Genomic DNA, 15,548 nt, shown 5'->3' with positions numbered 1-15,548 from the left:
TTATAGCTCATTGTATTTCTCTTCAGTAGTATCCATACTGACAAGTGAAAACACTTCTGCAAGCTTTATGCTTTAAGCTTTTTTGGTTTTGCGATTATTATTCAATGGATGCAAACACAAGTAGTTGGATATATTTTTTCCGCCTTTTCTTTTTTATGTGAGAAAAAAATATAAAATGTATGTGTTACTCAATATTAATAGGCTAATATGCAAGATTTGCTTGTGTATGTCAGCAACATCTTTCCAAATGCTGTGTGTCTCTTGTCTCATAATAATAATAATAATAATAATAATAATAATAATAATAATAATGTATTATTTAAAACAATTAAATATATTTAATTGTAGCCTATACAATTATTATAAACTTTTTATTATTATGTGCATTGACATTTGGCCGTTAAACGCTAGTAAGTAGACAGTTTACTTTGAAATTTGAGAGATCCACACCGCGCGCCCTTATAGCATAACGCCTATAAACCTTCATAAGGTGGATATATGCGTGTATCTGTGTATATTGACGCTTTGGCAATAACGGAGCAATAAAGCTCCTGGAATCTCAACCTTAAAAAGAGGAGGAGGAGAGAGAGGGCGGGAGACAGAGCGAGACAGAGTCGGATTTATCAGTCGCTGAAAGCAGATTAAACGGTTAAACTGAAGTGCGTCTCGAAACTCCCATCGGACTAACCAGCCTTCGCTTTATTTATTTACCGTCCCAAATGAGTGTTCTGTCGGCGCAAGGCGATGGATTGTTCACGAAAATGTTACTCTTCGTGTAAGGTGAGTGATATATAGCATATAAATGGTGTTCATAAACGTTGTGATGTGAAGATGAATGCGCGTCACTGACTGAACTAGGTGAATTTGACAGATTAAAGGGAATTAAGTGAATGACAATTTCACACTATCAGCTCTATCGGATACATAGGCTAACTAAACACAAATAGGATATATATATATATATATATATATATATATATATATATATATATATAGTAATAATAGCAATAGCGTTACTGTTTGTCTTTTCTAGTTGTCTGATATAGAGACTCTGCCCTGCATGCAATATTATTATATTATCTTCTTACAGCATTTCAGGGAATGCCAGATAACCTTGTTTATTTGAGTGAGAGATGAATTCAGTGCTTCCTTTAAGAGATGGAATATGCAAAAAAAAAAAAAAAAAAAAAAAAAAAAACCATATTAATGCATAGCCTGTATATATTTAGATTTCATATCATTATTTACAGCAAGCCCAAAAGGTTCACGTTTCATTTAGTGTAGCCTGGATGATTCATAAGGGAAGTTGGGACAGGCATTCATTACAATACGTCTATTGTGCAGATTATTTCGCAGCACATTTTCCCAAACTTTAATCATTTGATTGATGTAGCCTATTCTTGATTTGTTTTTACCATTTAGGTGCAAACATTGCAAAACATAGCTGTAATAAAAATAATTAGTATATGTAGAAAAAACCGAGGGGGCAGAAATCAGGAAGGAGATCCGGCAGGCTTCAGAAAGGGCCATAATTCATTTATGCCGTTATTTTTAGGAGCAGCTGAATACTGTGAATTCTTGATGCCTTGTAAACGTAAACTTACCATAACAGATGGTGCTTAGATGTCTGCTTCATGTACAAAACCTGATAATCCAGTGATGATATGCTCAGTAAGACTAAATAATAGGCATAAGCACATAAACTAATGCTTTAAACATCTGATGTGACTGTGATCATACATGCCCTACACGCCATCACAGACTTTTATCATAGCACATATATCTTTCAGGCATGGAGCAGCATTTTACAAGCTGCTAACAGCTAAAATTGGGCCATTTGCGCCAATATTCATTTAAGTGGCTTTTGGAGAGGGAGATCTCCAACAGGAAAATTCAGCATGCACATTTGTACATGAAAAGAAATGTATGCATCTATCCAAAGAGTAATATCTCCTTAAATAACTGTGAAGAGGTAGAGACTTTTAGTATTCATTGTATTAATACTGATTTCATCCAAATACACTCTAGCAATCACTAGAATAGGGAAGATGTATGCACAAATAGGCCTATGCATGGAATAAAACAATCAAAAATAAAGTTAAGAAGCTAAAGTTCAGCTAAGGCTTTCATTCTTCCAACCCATATTGAAAATAATTTAGTCAAACTAAAATGTCAGATCATCAAGGAATCCTGAAAATAATCATGGTTTCCACTTAGATATAAAGCAGTGCAACCATGTTTATAACATTGAAAATATAAAATGTTTCTTCAGCATCAAATCAGCATACAATAATTTCTGAAGCATCATGTGACACTTAAGATGCGCAGCTAAAAATCATCAAACCATTCAGTGACCTCTCGTGACCTTTGGATGAGGGCAGTGTCATTCTGGAAGTGACCACTTCATAGTAATGTTTCCTGATAGGATAGAGGTGATCACTCTGAACAACAGAGCCAGTAGATCCTGTGATTACATTTTCTTCAAATTTGTCACCCATCTGTGTGTGTTTATACTGTATATACTTTTATATGACACTAATGGACTTGCTATCAATGTAAATACATTAGTGTGATACTATACGCATTTTATTATAGGCCATGCAGGCATAAAAGGCAACACTTTACTGTAACATTTTATACATTATGTATGCTCTGTCTTTCCATCCACCAAGGGGTCCTTGACCTGCAAAAAGGTTGTAGACCCTTGACAGAGGGTTTAGTTAGCCCTTTATGCTGATGTCAATATAGTGATTTGACTATCTGTCAAAGTCAATAAGTCTCTTAGAATATCAAATAATTTGACTACTTATGACAAGGCAATATTAGTTCAATATGTAAAACTTTTTTTAATAATACTCAAAACACATACAATTATTAACAAAAAACTCACACTATTCTAAAAAATAAATTAACATAACCAAAAAATAATTTACTGACACTTTTCTTGGAAATGCTATAACAGTTTTTAAAAACCATATGGAACCAGCATGAATACAAAGAAGGTACATGTTTTAAACTGGATTTATTGTTAACACTCTTAACCATAAAATAATTGACCCTGACCATTGCAAATCACTATCAGATTGTTATCAGTGCATTTTATTTATTGGTCTAATTTCATTATCAAAATTAATGTCACTTTAATCACAGTTAATCTCTTCAAATGCCTATATTTATTTGATTAAAATGCATTAATATATTATTATTGTAATATATTTTAAAATTTATTTCTGTGATGCAAAGCTGAATTTTCAGCAGCCATTACTCATATCTTAAGTGTCATATGATCCTTCAGAAATCATTTTAATATGCTGACTTTGTGTCATTAACAATGGTTATTGTTAGTGTTATAATATTTTGTGAAAACCATGATATCAGATTTCTTTAATGAACAGAATATTTTTTTTCTTAATGATATGCCTAGCCAATTTGAACATCAAGATGACACATAACTCATAACTCAAGCTCTTTATAGGAAGAAGAAATGATGAAGCCTTTCCTCTTTTATGCCACACCTCTCTCCTCATGCCATGACTCCCAGAACAAATCATGCAGTGCACAGTCTGCACACACAATTATAACGTCTCCAGGTTTTTCCTGTGTCTTTATTTAGCATCTCTTTTTTCAACCTCACCATCTTCCCAGCTATCTCATTCTTTTCCCTTCCTTCTATACATCTTTTTCTCATTTCCTCTTTCATTATCCCTTTATCTACAACCTCCCAAACTCCATTCAGCTCCCTCTGAAGATATGCAGCGCTCAAATCATGCTGCTCTGCCACTCTTTCACTGTCTTTCTGTTTTGTTGTGCTTGTGTGTGTGAGTGGTGAGACAGCATTATCTAGATGCATTATTAAAGCCAGTGCACTCTGTGGTTCTCTCTCTCTCTTGCACTCAGTTAGTCTGAAAGAAGAGTTTAAGGGCAGTGATAGGATTACCTAAGCGTTTAAGGAGAGCTTGAAGGATCCATACAGTGCTGGGAACTTCATAAATATACATTGTTCAAACAACACATATAGCGAACAAACCAATCAAAAACTACCATTTGCATTTTTTAAATCTTTCATTTGACTAAATGAGAAAGACACATAAGTAACAGAACTGAAATAATGGCACTGAAAGATTCTAACGAGGCAGGCTGTTGTTATGAGGGAAAATTGCACTGAGGGAAGGATAAACTATGGAAAGCAGAGAACAAGTGAGTGAGAGGGAAAAAGAGAGCTGTGTTCTGTGTTTTTGCACTGGATACATTAATTATTCAACAGCTAGGAGCTGAAAATGTTCATAGGGGACTCTGACAAGCCTGATGGTTCTGTCTTTCTTTCTCTCTCTCAATATCCGCCTCAGACTTCCATTGTCACTTTATTAGTGTTGAGGAAGCTACTTTGTAACTGCCTTCTTTATAAGCTTCCCATACCTCAAAATAGTTATATTACAGTTGAACAACCTTTTTAAAAAAGCAAAACACTACAAGCTTTTCAAGAGTGGAAAAGAAATTAGATTATGTAATTAATTCTACAAGCAGAATAAATATTTTTTATACTAAGTAGAAATCAAAATATTCGTAAACAGAAATATTTTAAAATCATTTTACTCACTTAAAAAAATGTGACGAACAACAGTGTTTTAACTGAATATGTAGCTACATAATATACATAAAATGCTGCAAATGAATTGCAAATGCATGGATTTAAATTAATCAGAGATTCATTTTAGTGAATCAGTTGGGTTGGTTACATTTACATTGATGTATTTGGCAGACACTTTTATCCAAAGTGACATACATTGCCTTCAAATTTGTTTACATTGCAATAATTTCCTGGGAATCAAACCCAAGACTTTGATTTTTCCCATGCTATAATGTTTGAGCTACAGGGGTGAGCTAGTTCATGCAACTCAAACACATCATGTAGTGAAAGATCATTTGAAAAGGATTATTGTAGCTTAAACAGAGCAATGTCAAGGTCATGGGAATGATTCCCAGAGAGTACATGAACTAAAATAAATATGAACCTCGAATGTAATGTAAATTAGCTAAATTGAGATGCGAAGTCTGTGTTACTAGCAGGCACACTGAGTTTTACGGTTTAATGAAAGTAGTCAAGACATTTCTTGCAGTGTGACCAGTGAAGAGGCATGAGGCATGTTTTTAGTGGTTAAACCAGCACCAGTATTTTTTGTGCATTCAAAGAATACGGCTGTATGGCATATAGCCTACATGGATGGAGTTAACAATCTGGGCATTAAACAGCTAGAACCTGGATGAGCAGTGATTAGGAAAAGCCCTTATTTTCCTTTTAAACAAGAAGAGAAAACTTTATTAGCTTTGCTTTGGATTAGCACATTAGACGATTACAGTATTGACAAAACATTCATGCATTTATAATACTGCAGTTGTAGTAAATAAATAGAAAGGTACAACACACTGACCAAACTAGTCTCTCTTACACTATTCCCCCCAAAATGCAGTTGTTCCTGCAGTATCGTTCCTCATTTAAACATGAAAAATGCTTTTCGTTGAGAGAGTTCAAACTGAAAGAGCTGAATCCTTTGTGGTACAACAGCTTTGAACATCAAACATGTTGCAACCTAATGTGACTATTAATTGTATTGGTACCGCTTCACCAGATCTTGAATAAGGCCTTTCTGGTCATCTCTAATTCCTTTTTAGAAATTGATTTTACATGATAATCTGCAGGGATCTATCTTGTCTAACCATGAATTTGTGAGTAAGGTACTATGGGGAATGTTTCATGTGCAACTGACCACAGAAACATAGATATTTTACCTCTCAACTCAAGGCATTTGTCACTCAAATCAAATTCCACTCCAGGTTTTCAATTTTCCACTCCTCATTAGGGCCAGAAAATTGAATTGCTATTATGTGCAAAAAAGTTAAATTCATGAAACTTAAAATGAAAGTAAATTTTAAAAAGTGCAGACTAATTGTAATTGGCTATTTTAATTACCCCCATTACAGTCACTTTATAGTTAATCATAAAAATACACTTACTTGAAGATTTAAAGTTTTACATATGGCACATTTATTGTCCAACAACAAATATTTTAGCAAAGTGTATATTTTAGTCAGAATTATTGCACTCCTATTCTATTGGGCTCCGTCTGCTTGGTGGAGAATCGCATGCAAAAAGCTCATGCACTCCAGACAGCAAAATGGAAATATTTTCTTGACTTTCTAACATTTACAGATGGAGAATATACCTGTGAAATACACTGAGGAAAACTCACATCTCAAATGCATTAAAAAGCACAAGTAGCCTATCTGTCAGAGCATCTGACGGGCAATGGCTTTAAAGTACACGTTAACAATATCTACTGTATATCAATATAAACGGTATTGCCTCTACTATCATAGAAAATATTGTACAAACTTGATTTACCACCCAGCCCTACTCCTGATTCAGGGATGAGAGAAAACCTGCTCTGAGCAATGAAAAACACAGAAAAAAGCACTCAACACACAGATAAATTTATGTGTAGCAGTGTTACCACTACAGCTCATCTATAAATTGTTAAATATCTTCAAGTTAAAAAGGCAATGAGAATGATGCAACATGGCTGTACTGCTGTGACTCAACTTCTGTGGTCAGTCACGCAAGATTCACTTCTCATAGTGAGATAAGGAATGAATGTTTAAAAAAAACATCAGATACCATTATATGTCACTTTGACAGAGCTGAGGACACCGTGGAGATCCCATCATGGCAGCAAGCAAGTGTCCATGTCTGATGCAGAGGACCACTGGATCAAGAAGAAAACAAAGCACCTGCAAACTCTGGAATTCATTATTGATGAAACAAGACTTCTAAATCTTTCTCTTTGCTTAAAGTAACCTGCAAATGCAGTGCCACTGGAATGCAGATGGATAGGAGAAAAACTTCAAAATCCTTCACACTGCATATAGTTTTTTTGAGCTAGCCAATGAAATCAATTCATTTAATGTTAGCTGTCGAACTAACTGACTGAGGCATCGGAATGATGAGTAGACTCAAATGAGCAAACCAGTGCTGTAAAGAATTGGTGATGCAGTCCAAGGAAAAGTTCCTCCTCAATGGGAAAATATATAATCTGACTCTAAGGTAAGTATGGAGTGTGTATGCATGTTTGTGTGTACTGGTCTGTCCGTAGTGTTGTGTGTTTACATGTGTAAATGGCTCATTGATCGGCTCAGTGTGTGACGCAATAACCTCTGTCCCAGCCTTTACAAATCTAATCCAATTAGAATACTTGTCAGTAACCTTAGGGTCGTCTGTCTGTAACATTCTGTGCATGAACACTCTAAAAAAAAAAGTCAATGAATACATGGTCCAATCTGTGCTAATTGAAGGAATTTTCAGTATTGATTTTTTTTTTCTCCCAGATTTGAACTCGTCCTGGCATAACATTACCAGTACCTTTTACATTTCTGTCAAGTTCCTAGGCTACTTACATTGGAATATAACATCTACACTACAGGCTTAGTAACTACTAGCTAGTTTGTAACTAACTCTGTAATTTATTCGGTTGCACCGTTTGTTCTTAAGGCAGAACGTAGCTGGTAGGTTGTAAGCTTTCCATTAAAGTTATGCGTAGTCGCATAACATTTACCCTCAGTTATCCAAAAGCAGTTGTGATAAAATTAGATACATAAATGCTGATACAAAAAAAGATATGACATTTTTTTATTATGATTGATTTTATTTGACTTACACATCATGGACCGTTGCACACAGAGGTGCGTTGTTTAGATCGGGATCATGTTGAAGAGCTGCTAACAAAGTATTTACTCACATAATGTTCTAGTTGTAATGTAAACACAACACACCCGTTATTTTTTATTTAATTGTTTTTTACAGCGGCATTAGCAAAGTCTGTGAATGATGTTTGTGAGACAGACATGTTGTGATACACCTGACGTTTGTAACTGTGTTTGACTCTTTTAGCCTGTTGAAGGATCTATTACTGGCTGGGATCCTATGACAGATAGACTAAGTGTACGTTTTTAAGCTATTTAGCATTGCTCAGTGCTAATGTATAACATAGTAAGCACAGTCTGCCCTAACTGGTCCACTACCCGTAATCCTCCCATGTGAATGTGAATGAATTGCAGACAATTCTTGCGTTAAGTAGTTCAACCTAGCCATTAGCGTTAGCTGGCCATGCTAATGATAGAATACAGCCATTATCTCTCAGATAGAGAGCATGAGCAGACCTTTTTTATGAGGGAACATGGGCATGAGGGGGAATTAAACCCCACTCTACAGGCCACTAATCTAATATAGAGCGAAAGAGAGAGAGAGAGAGTCAGAGAGAGAGAGCATAAACTGAAATGTTTCATTTTGAAATTCATTGAATATGGGCCCCTATTCCAATGTTACAACACAGATTTAATTTCTGGATCCATTTTAGTGATCTAGCAGTTCACAGACTCCTAACTATAATTGAATCTCTCTATCTTTAGTATATGAAATAATCTTAAAGGGATACTAAACACCAAAACCAAAATCTTTCCAAAAACCAAAAACCCCCATTCATTTCCAAACCCCAAAAACCTTCATGGCTTGTGCCTGTCCCATTGACTGCTAAGTATGTTACACTGTCGAGGTCCAGAAAAGTATGAAAGACATCGTCAAAATAGTCCATCTGCCATCAGTGGTTCAACTGTAATGTTATGAAGCGACGAGAATACTTTTTGTAAGCGAAGAAAACAAAAATAACTACTTTATTCAACAATTCGTCTCCTCTGTGTCTCTCCACATCACCGTAGTGCCATTTTGGAGAATATCCGCTGGACGCAGGCCACGTACGCTCTTCTGTGTCAGCTGCGCCACAAGGATGCTCTGTTTTCGTTCAAATCAAAGCGTAAATACACATAGAAAATGTATCCTTGTGTCGCGGCTGACACAGAATAGCGTACACAGTTTGCATTCAGCAGTTATTCTCCAAAATACGGCTACGGTGATGCGGAGAGACACAGAGGAGAAAATTGTTGAATAAAGTTCACATACAAAAAGATCTTCGTGTACAAAAAGAATTCTCTTCGCTTCATAACATTACGGTTGAACCACTGACAATGGACTATTCTGATGATGCTTTTTATACTTTTCTGGAGCTTGACAGTGTAATTTACTTGGCAGTCTATGGGACAGTCACAAGCCTCCCGGTTTTCATCCAAAATATCTTAAATTGTGTTCCGAAGACAAACAAAGTTTTAACGTGTTTGGAACGACATGGGGGATTTTCATTTTGGGGTGGAGTAACCCTTTAAGGTCTTCCGCTGGCACGTTTTTTTGCTGTGAAAGGAAGCTGTATGTACATTAGATCCCTATTGATCAAATCAGCACTGAAGCATATATCATGAATAAAATATATAAAATAGTGCTGAAAAAGTAATGAGATTTGTATTGGGAAACCTTAACATTATTTGGTGCTTAATCCTCTTGAAGACGGAAGGGTGAGAGAGGGGAGGTCGTATCTTTAAGTAACTTAGCTTCAAAGAGTGATTTAAAAAAAGGGATCTATTGATGGTTACCTGCCACACCTTTGTATTTAAAAATAAATAGAGGGGTGTTTTTAGTGAACAATGTGGTTAGGCAGAATAGCTGCTAATATGTTATTATCATTTATTATTAAAATTATTAATATATAATCAGGCAACAATAATGCAATAACTGGAATAGTTGATAATAGAAACTGATTTGGAGTAGAATAGTGGAAAAAAGGCAGGAGCATCATGGTTAAGAGGTGTTTTTCCTTATTCATAATGCAAATTGCCTGAGGTACAAACAGTTCTGGAAACTCTTCAGAGAGCATGTTGTTTATGCTATCATGATCCTCCTTTTTTGGCTTAATTGCTTAGGTAAGGGAATTGTTATGGTTAGAAATTATGGTTTAGTTATTTAAAAAAATGTGAAGACCAGGGAAAAAATAACAATTTGAAAGTACATCAGAATCAGAACAATTATTACATTTCCTATTGTTGCCATCTAATCAGTCGTGTTAATTTCTGACAGCGAATGTTGAGGCTGCAACGTGTAATTTTTTGGAAGTGTGATGCTGCACCATGGTGCTAAAAAAAATCAAGTTGAACTTCATTTAAATCTATTGTTCACTGAACATTTAGATAAACAAAAACGTGTAACCTTATTAATCTAATGAAGTGAAAATTGGCATTTGACACTAATGAAAACTGCCCCCGAGTTATGTAATCAAGTGCTTGAGACACTTAAACTACAGGTATGTATACATTTTGCAATAAACTGAAAATCTTCAATGTGTCAGGGTTCTGGACTGTCTGTGTGTGTTTTGCTCTCTATTACCCAGGTTCTCCTTGTGTTAATTTGATTCTGTTCACCTGTGTTCCCCTGATTGCCCATATGTTATAAGTCCCAGTCTGTTCAGTTTGTGTTGGTCGGAGATTATACATCTCCCCATGTGTGTCCTGTGCTCCTGTCTACCCTTTGGATTATTGAAATTAAAAGACGAGTATCGTGCATTCTGTGTTTTCTCAGTCCTCGCTACACAGAGTGTGACAGAATCTCTGACCAAAACAGTTACCTCCATTTGTCTACCCTCTGTTTTGTTTCCGTTTTTTTCTCAGTGTTTTGTTTCTGTTGTGTTCTAAGGATCTCCTCCTTCACCCTAAATTCCTCCTCCTCCTCCTGCTGGAGCAGGGAGGCTGATCTCTCGAGGACCATACCAGACAGTTCCTGTTGTTAGCTCACATTACCAGCTACCCGGACGACGCGTTCTGCGCTTTCTATGATGCTTGCCTGAATGCCGAGTGCAGAGCGTTGTTGTCCGAATATGGTCCTCGGGAGGAATTTGCCGCCCTCGTGGAGGATCTGCCAGAGCCCTGCCCACCATCTCTCCATGTCTGCCCCATGGATGATCTCACCAGATCCACTCCAGATCCAGAGCCCTGCCCACCATCTCTCCAATGTGTGGAGCACATGCCTGAGCCCGTCGCTGATGGAGAGCAAGAGCCTGCTGTGACAGACGAGCCATTGCCGCATGGCGCGACAGTGCTGAGGATCGGCGCGGAGCCAGTGCTGCTGAAGGCGTAAGTCAAAGTGTGTGAGCTGGCAACAGCGCCAGCGATGAGGGAGAGTGCTGCGGACAGTGTGAGTGTGGAGAGGAGCACCGCCCCCTGCACCGTGGCTGAGTATGAGCTGACTATGGAATGCAATCTTATTGACTTGGAATCTGATCTGGAGATCGAACTGCCCCCTCTCCTCTCTCCGTTGTCTCTGCTGGTCCCGTCCAGCCCTACTTCATCCATGGTTCCTTATTCCAGCCCTGAGGGGGCTTCCGATTCTCCTGTGCCTGCTCCTCGAAAAATGCCCGCCCTCCCACCCGCTCCAGCCTCCTCCACCGCTGTCGTCTGGCAGCCCCTCTGCCCGCCCTCAGCCCACCATCATTGCGGTGCGAGCCCCGCGGGACTGTCATCCTCCAGCATCGCCATGGTCAGAGTATCCCTCACCTCCGCCTCCAGCCTCCAAGGCCTGGACTCGTTCATCGGCTCCACCATGGCTCCTAGTTCCCTCCGCTCCGTCGTGGCCCGGCAGTCCACAAGCCTTGCCTGGCTCCCTCGTCCCTACGGCTCCGCCTTGGCTGGCTTCGACCATCCTGTGCCTCGGGACTCCACTCCTCTGACTTTGCCTCGTCCCTCTGGATCCATCAGGCTCCTTCATCCCCTCGGCTCCACCTCAGTCCTCTGTCGCTCCGGCTCCACTGGGCCCTCCCGGATCCACATCTCTGCGTCGGTCGCCGGCACCATATATGTCAGGGTTCTGGACTGTCTGTGTGTGTTTTGCTCCCCATTAGCCAGGTTCTCCTAGTGTTAATTGTTAATTGTATTGATTCTGTTTACCTGTGTTCCCCTGATTGCCCATATGTTATAAGCCCTAGTCCTTTCAGTTTGTGTTTGTCTGAGATTATATGTCTCCCCGTGTGTCCTGTTCTCCTGTCTACCCTTTGGATTATTGAAATTAAAAGAGTATCATGCATTCCGTGTTTCCTCCCTACACAGAGTTTGACACAATGAGAATAATACAATTGATCTATAGTATGCTGTAAGTTTAGATATAATTATTTTTGCTGCAAAAAAGTATTTTTATACATTTTTTAAAAAAAAAAAGATCAGAAAAATATTTATAACTTATGGTTTGTATTGCTGGTTGGTTTAACTCCAACCCTTTATTGAAGTATTTTTATAAATTGTGCAAGCCAAAAAAGATCAGAAAAATATTAAATAACCAGGGCTAGTGAAAATGCAGGCGGTCACAATTGTGCAAGTCAAAATTGCTGTTGCACAGTCTAACGACTTTGATGTGGTTTATGCAGTATTGATAACAGTGTTGACAGCAGTAAAATAAATGGAAAGTGAGTTCCAAATCCTGTGAAATCTGAGAACATAATGTGACCATGAGTCATGATCTCCTGGGATCTCTTTCTCTTTTTTGTCGCAGTATATTATTTATCTCTTTGTCTTTGTTGGTCCCTCTCTCTTTTGACCATGAGGCTCCAGATTGTCTCTCACATTCCCTAGTGGGACATTCTTGATATAGAAGCACATTAAACTTCAACCCTTCATAAAAAGCAATTCTGCAACACCACCACAATATGCAGAACCTACGATATAAAGGCAGGCCATGTTTCAGAGAGGGTGACCACACATTATCAGAACATTATCAGTTTATTGCTGTACACACCATTTTGCTTGCCACAGCTATGACCATTATAAATGTATATATGCTCAACCTGAAAGGCACTGTAAACAAACAAATACATGTAGAGCATTATATAACTTCACCGAAAGTGGACAGAGAAATTGTGCACCATCTACACAAAATTTGGCTCAGACATTCTGTAACACTTTAGTATAAGTACTAATTTTCACTATTAACTAGTTGCTTACTGACATGCCTAATATTAAAATATTAGCTGTTTATTATTACTTACAAAGCACATATTCTGCATGACCATATTCTACATACCTAATCCTACCCAATACCAAAACTGAACAACTACCTTACTAACTATTAAGCAGCAGATAAGAAATTGAGGCAAATGTCATAGTTAATGGTTTGTTAATAATGAAAATTGGACCTTAAAATAGACATTTAGACATAGACATAGACATAAAGACATCTATTGCAGACTTTGATTGGCTGGATTGAATATATATGTTGTGTCTGATTGGCTAAAAAGTATACTAAACATGTATATGTGAAACAGAAAAGTTTTAAAACATGCAAAATTATGTAATGATTTGCATATATATATATACAAAGCACATATTCTGCATATGTGCTCTTATATATATTTCTTTGTTGTTTTATTATTTTTTTTTGTTTTTTTTTTTAGCACTACAATCTTTATCTGGACTGTTTGTTCACCTCACTGGTTTGCACTCTATCTGCCATGTGCCTTGCGCTGCTTTATTTAACTTTATTTTTATTATTTTTTTTACATACCCTTATTTGTATAGTAGTATTTTAGATTTTAGATGTTATCTGTATCTATCTGTATTTTTAGGCTCTACTGTTAGTGTTATCTGTATGTACTGTACATGTGGAAGAATTGACAATAAAGCAGACTTGACTTGATATACATTGTCAGATATTAGTGATTTGTTTAATTATCATTGAAATGTTATAATTATTACATTTTTTCTTTGCAATTAATAGTGGCCCAATGGTGATCTTTCACCCTGTGTGTAGCTAAATGGAGGAGCGGGATCGCAGTCGCTCACCGTCTCGCAGGACCAGCAGAGTAGAGCAGGTGGTGGGACGCTGGCTTCGCCGCTCCAGAGAGTCCATCAGCCGGTACTATTTTTTAATTTGAGAATGGTTGTGTGAACATGTATCTTTGCTTTTTTCTTTTTTTCTTTTGTGTTTGAAAAGCATCAACCTCTCTCTGTCTGTACATAGAGAGCGTGTGCTAGAAGATGGGCAAGTTGCCGACAATGGCTCCCAGGAGCAGAGGAGCTGTCCAATTAGAGTCACTTTTAAGATCCCACTTGACCCCACCCTTAACTCCCATGGCTTTACTGTCTCAACACACACTCCACCCCAGGTGCTGGACGTGACAGAAGGTACATTACACACACAATCATCTCTAAAACATTTATCAGCTCAAATGGGTTCTACACTGATAAAAAATGATGTAGGAACAATTTTCACTCCAAAATTGTAGAATTAATTACACAACATCAAGTAAATTGAATTAAACTGAAATTGTGTTTTCTTGTAAAACCTACTCCAATAATATTTGTTCTATTTTCAACTTTGAAAAACATTTTTAAAGTATGGTAAAGTTCTTTCACAGTCAATTGTTAATTAAGTATTATAAGAATTATATTATTATTATTTTGGATTTTACAGTTTGCACTCTGAGCCTTCTTGGCATCCTTTTCTTTTCATGGAATGACAGCACTGAAGTGAAGTACTAGATCTTAGCCAGGTGGCCTTAGTTACCTTCAGAGTTCATCTGTGGCACTTCCAAATTAGCTCACATTATTTACAGGGTAACAGGCAGGGCACCATTGGCCATACAGTTCTGGAGATTATCTTTTTTTGGGAGATTTGAGAGCTTAAATCCATTAGAATTTATTTTGGAATAATACCACTGTTGGAATCTCTAGCTTGATGGTAGGAAAATGCCCATCCTATGAACTTCATGAATATGTCATCGCAATATGAAGGGAATGGCAGGGTCTGTTGAGGCATTGTGTGGCACAGGTCTAAGGCAGCACTCTAAACAGTCTGAAACTGTGACGATGAAGCCTTGCTGAGATTGTTACATTTTGATTATACAGCATACAAGCCCTTCATGAAAATCAATAGAACAGCTATAGTGCATTAGCTACAAAACAAGCGTCCATTACTGCAAAAAGGATACTGCGGTAATATATTTATTGTTCAAATAAAGTTGAGTCAAATCACATTAAATTAGCAAAAAGTATCATATTAAAGGAACAGTTACAAAAATTACCCTCTTTTTATTTTCATTATAAAAATATTTAGTGGTGCTTTCTGCAGATGAACCTATTAGTGTATGTTTATATGTTATATGCATTATATAGTATATTAAAAGCATTTGTAACGCTTTGCAGTAATGTTTAATTTGTTAACATTATTTAAAAATATTGGTTAACATAAACTAACACAGTGAACAATACTTCATTGTTAGTTCATGTTAGTATATTAATCTTAGATAATGTTAATTTCAACATTAATGTCAACATTTACTAATACATTTTTAAGAGCAAAAGTTGTATCTGTCAATGGTAGTTAATGCACTGTAAACTAACATTAATTTTTATTAATGGGTAAGTTCACCCAAATAACGAAAATTCTGTCATTAATTACTCACCCTCATGTCGTTCCAAACCTGTAAGACCTTTGTTAATCTTTGGAACACAAATGAAGATAATTTGATGGAATCTGAGAGCTCTCTGACCCTCCATAGACAGCAACGATATTACCATGATCAACGCACAGTAGCAAGGACATCAGTAAAATAGTCCATGTGACATCATGGGTT

General features: G+C 37.1%; 1 protein-coding gene across 4 annotated transcripts in view; it reads left to right on the top strand.

Annotated features, from left to right (window-relative positions):
• The first annotated feature begins 449 nt into the window (after nt 1-449).
• Nucleotides 450-15,548, top strand: part of LOC109091158 (FERM and PDZ domain-containing protein 1) — a 40,123-nt gene continuing 25,024 nt past the window's right edge. Inside the window, exons 1-5 of one of the 4 annotated variants that reach the window (XM_042716163.1) lie at nt 450-780; nt 6,695-7,099; nt 7,943-7,993; nt 13,691-13,828; nt 13,934-14,097. In XM_042716163.1, the coding sequence (XP_042572097.1) occupies nt 13,728-13,828; nt 13,934-14,097 (265 nt within the window). In that variant the 5' untranslated portion in view covers nt 450-780; nt 6,695-7,099; nt 7,943-7,993; nt 13,691-13,727. The remainder of the gene's footprint in view (nt 781-6,694; nt 7,100-7,942; nt 7,994-13,690; nt 13,829-13,933; nt 14,098-15,548) is intronic. The other 3 variants (XM_042716164.1, XM_042716162.1, XM_042716165.1) reach the window with 3 other exon arrangements.

This window comes from Cyprinus carpio, chromosome B1 (genome assembly GCF_018340385.1).
Source record: "Cyprinus carpio isolate SPL01 chromosome B1, ASM1834038v1, whole genome shotgun sequence".
NCBI classification, from domain to species: Eukaryota; Metazoa; Chordata; class Actinopteri; order Cypriniformes; family Cyprinidae; genus Cyprinus; species Cyprinus carpio.
Note: the sequence above shows the minus strand (reverse complement) of the source record. Positions and strands in the feature narration are given on the sequence as shown.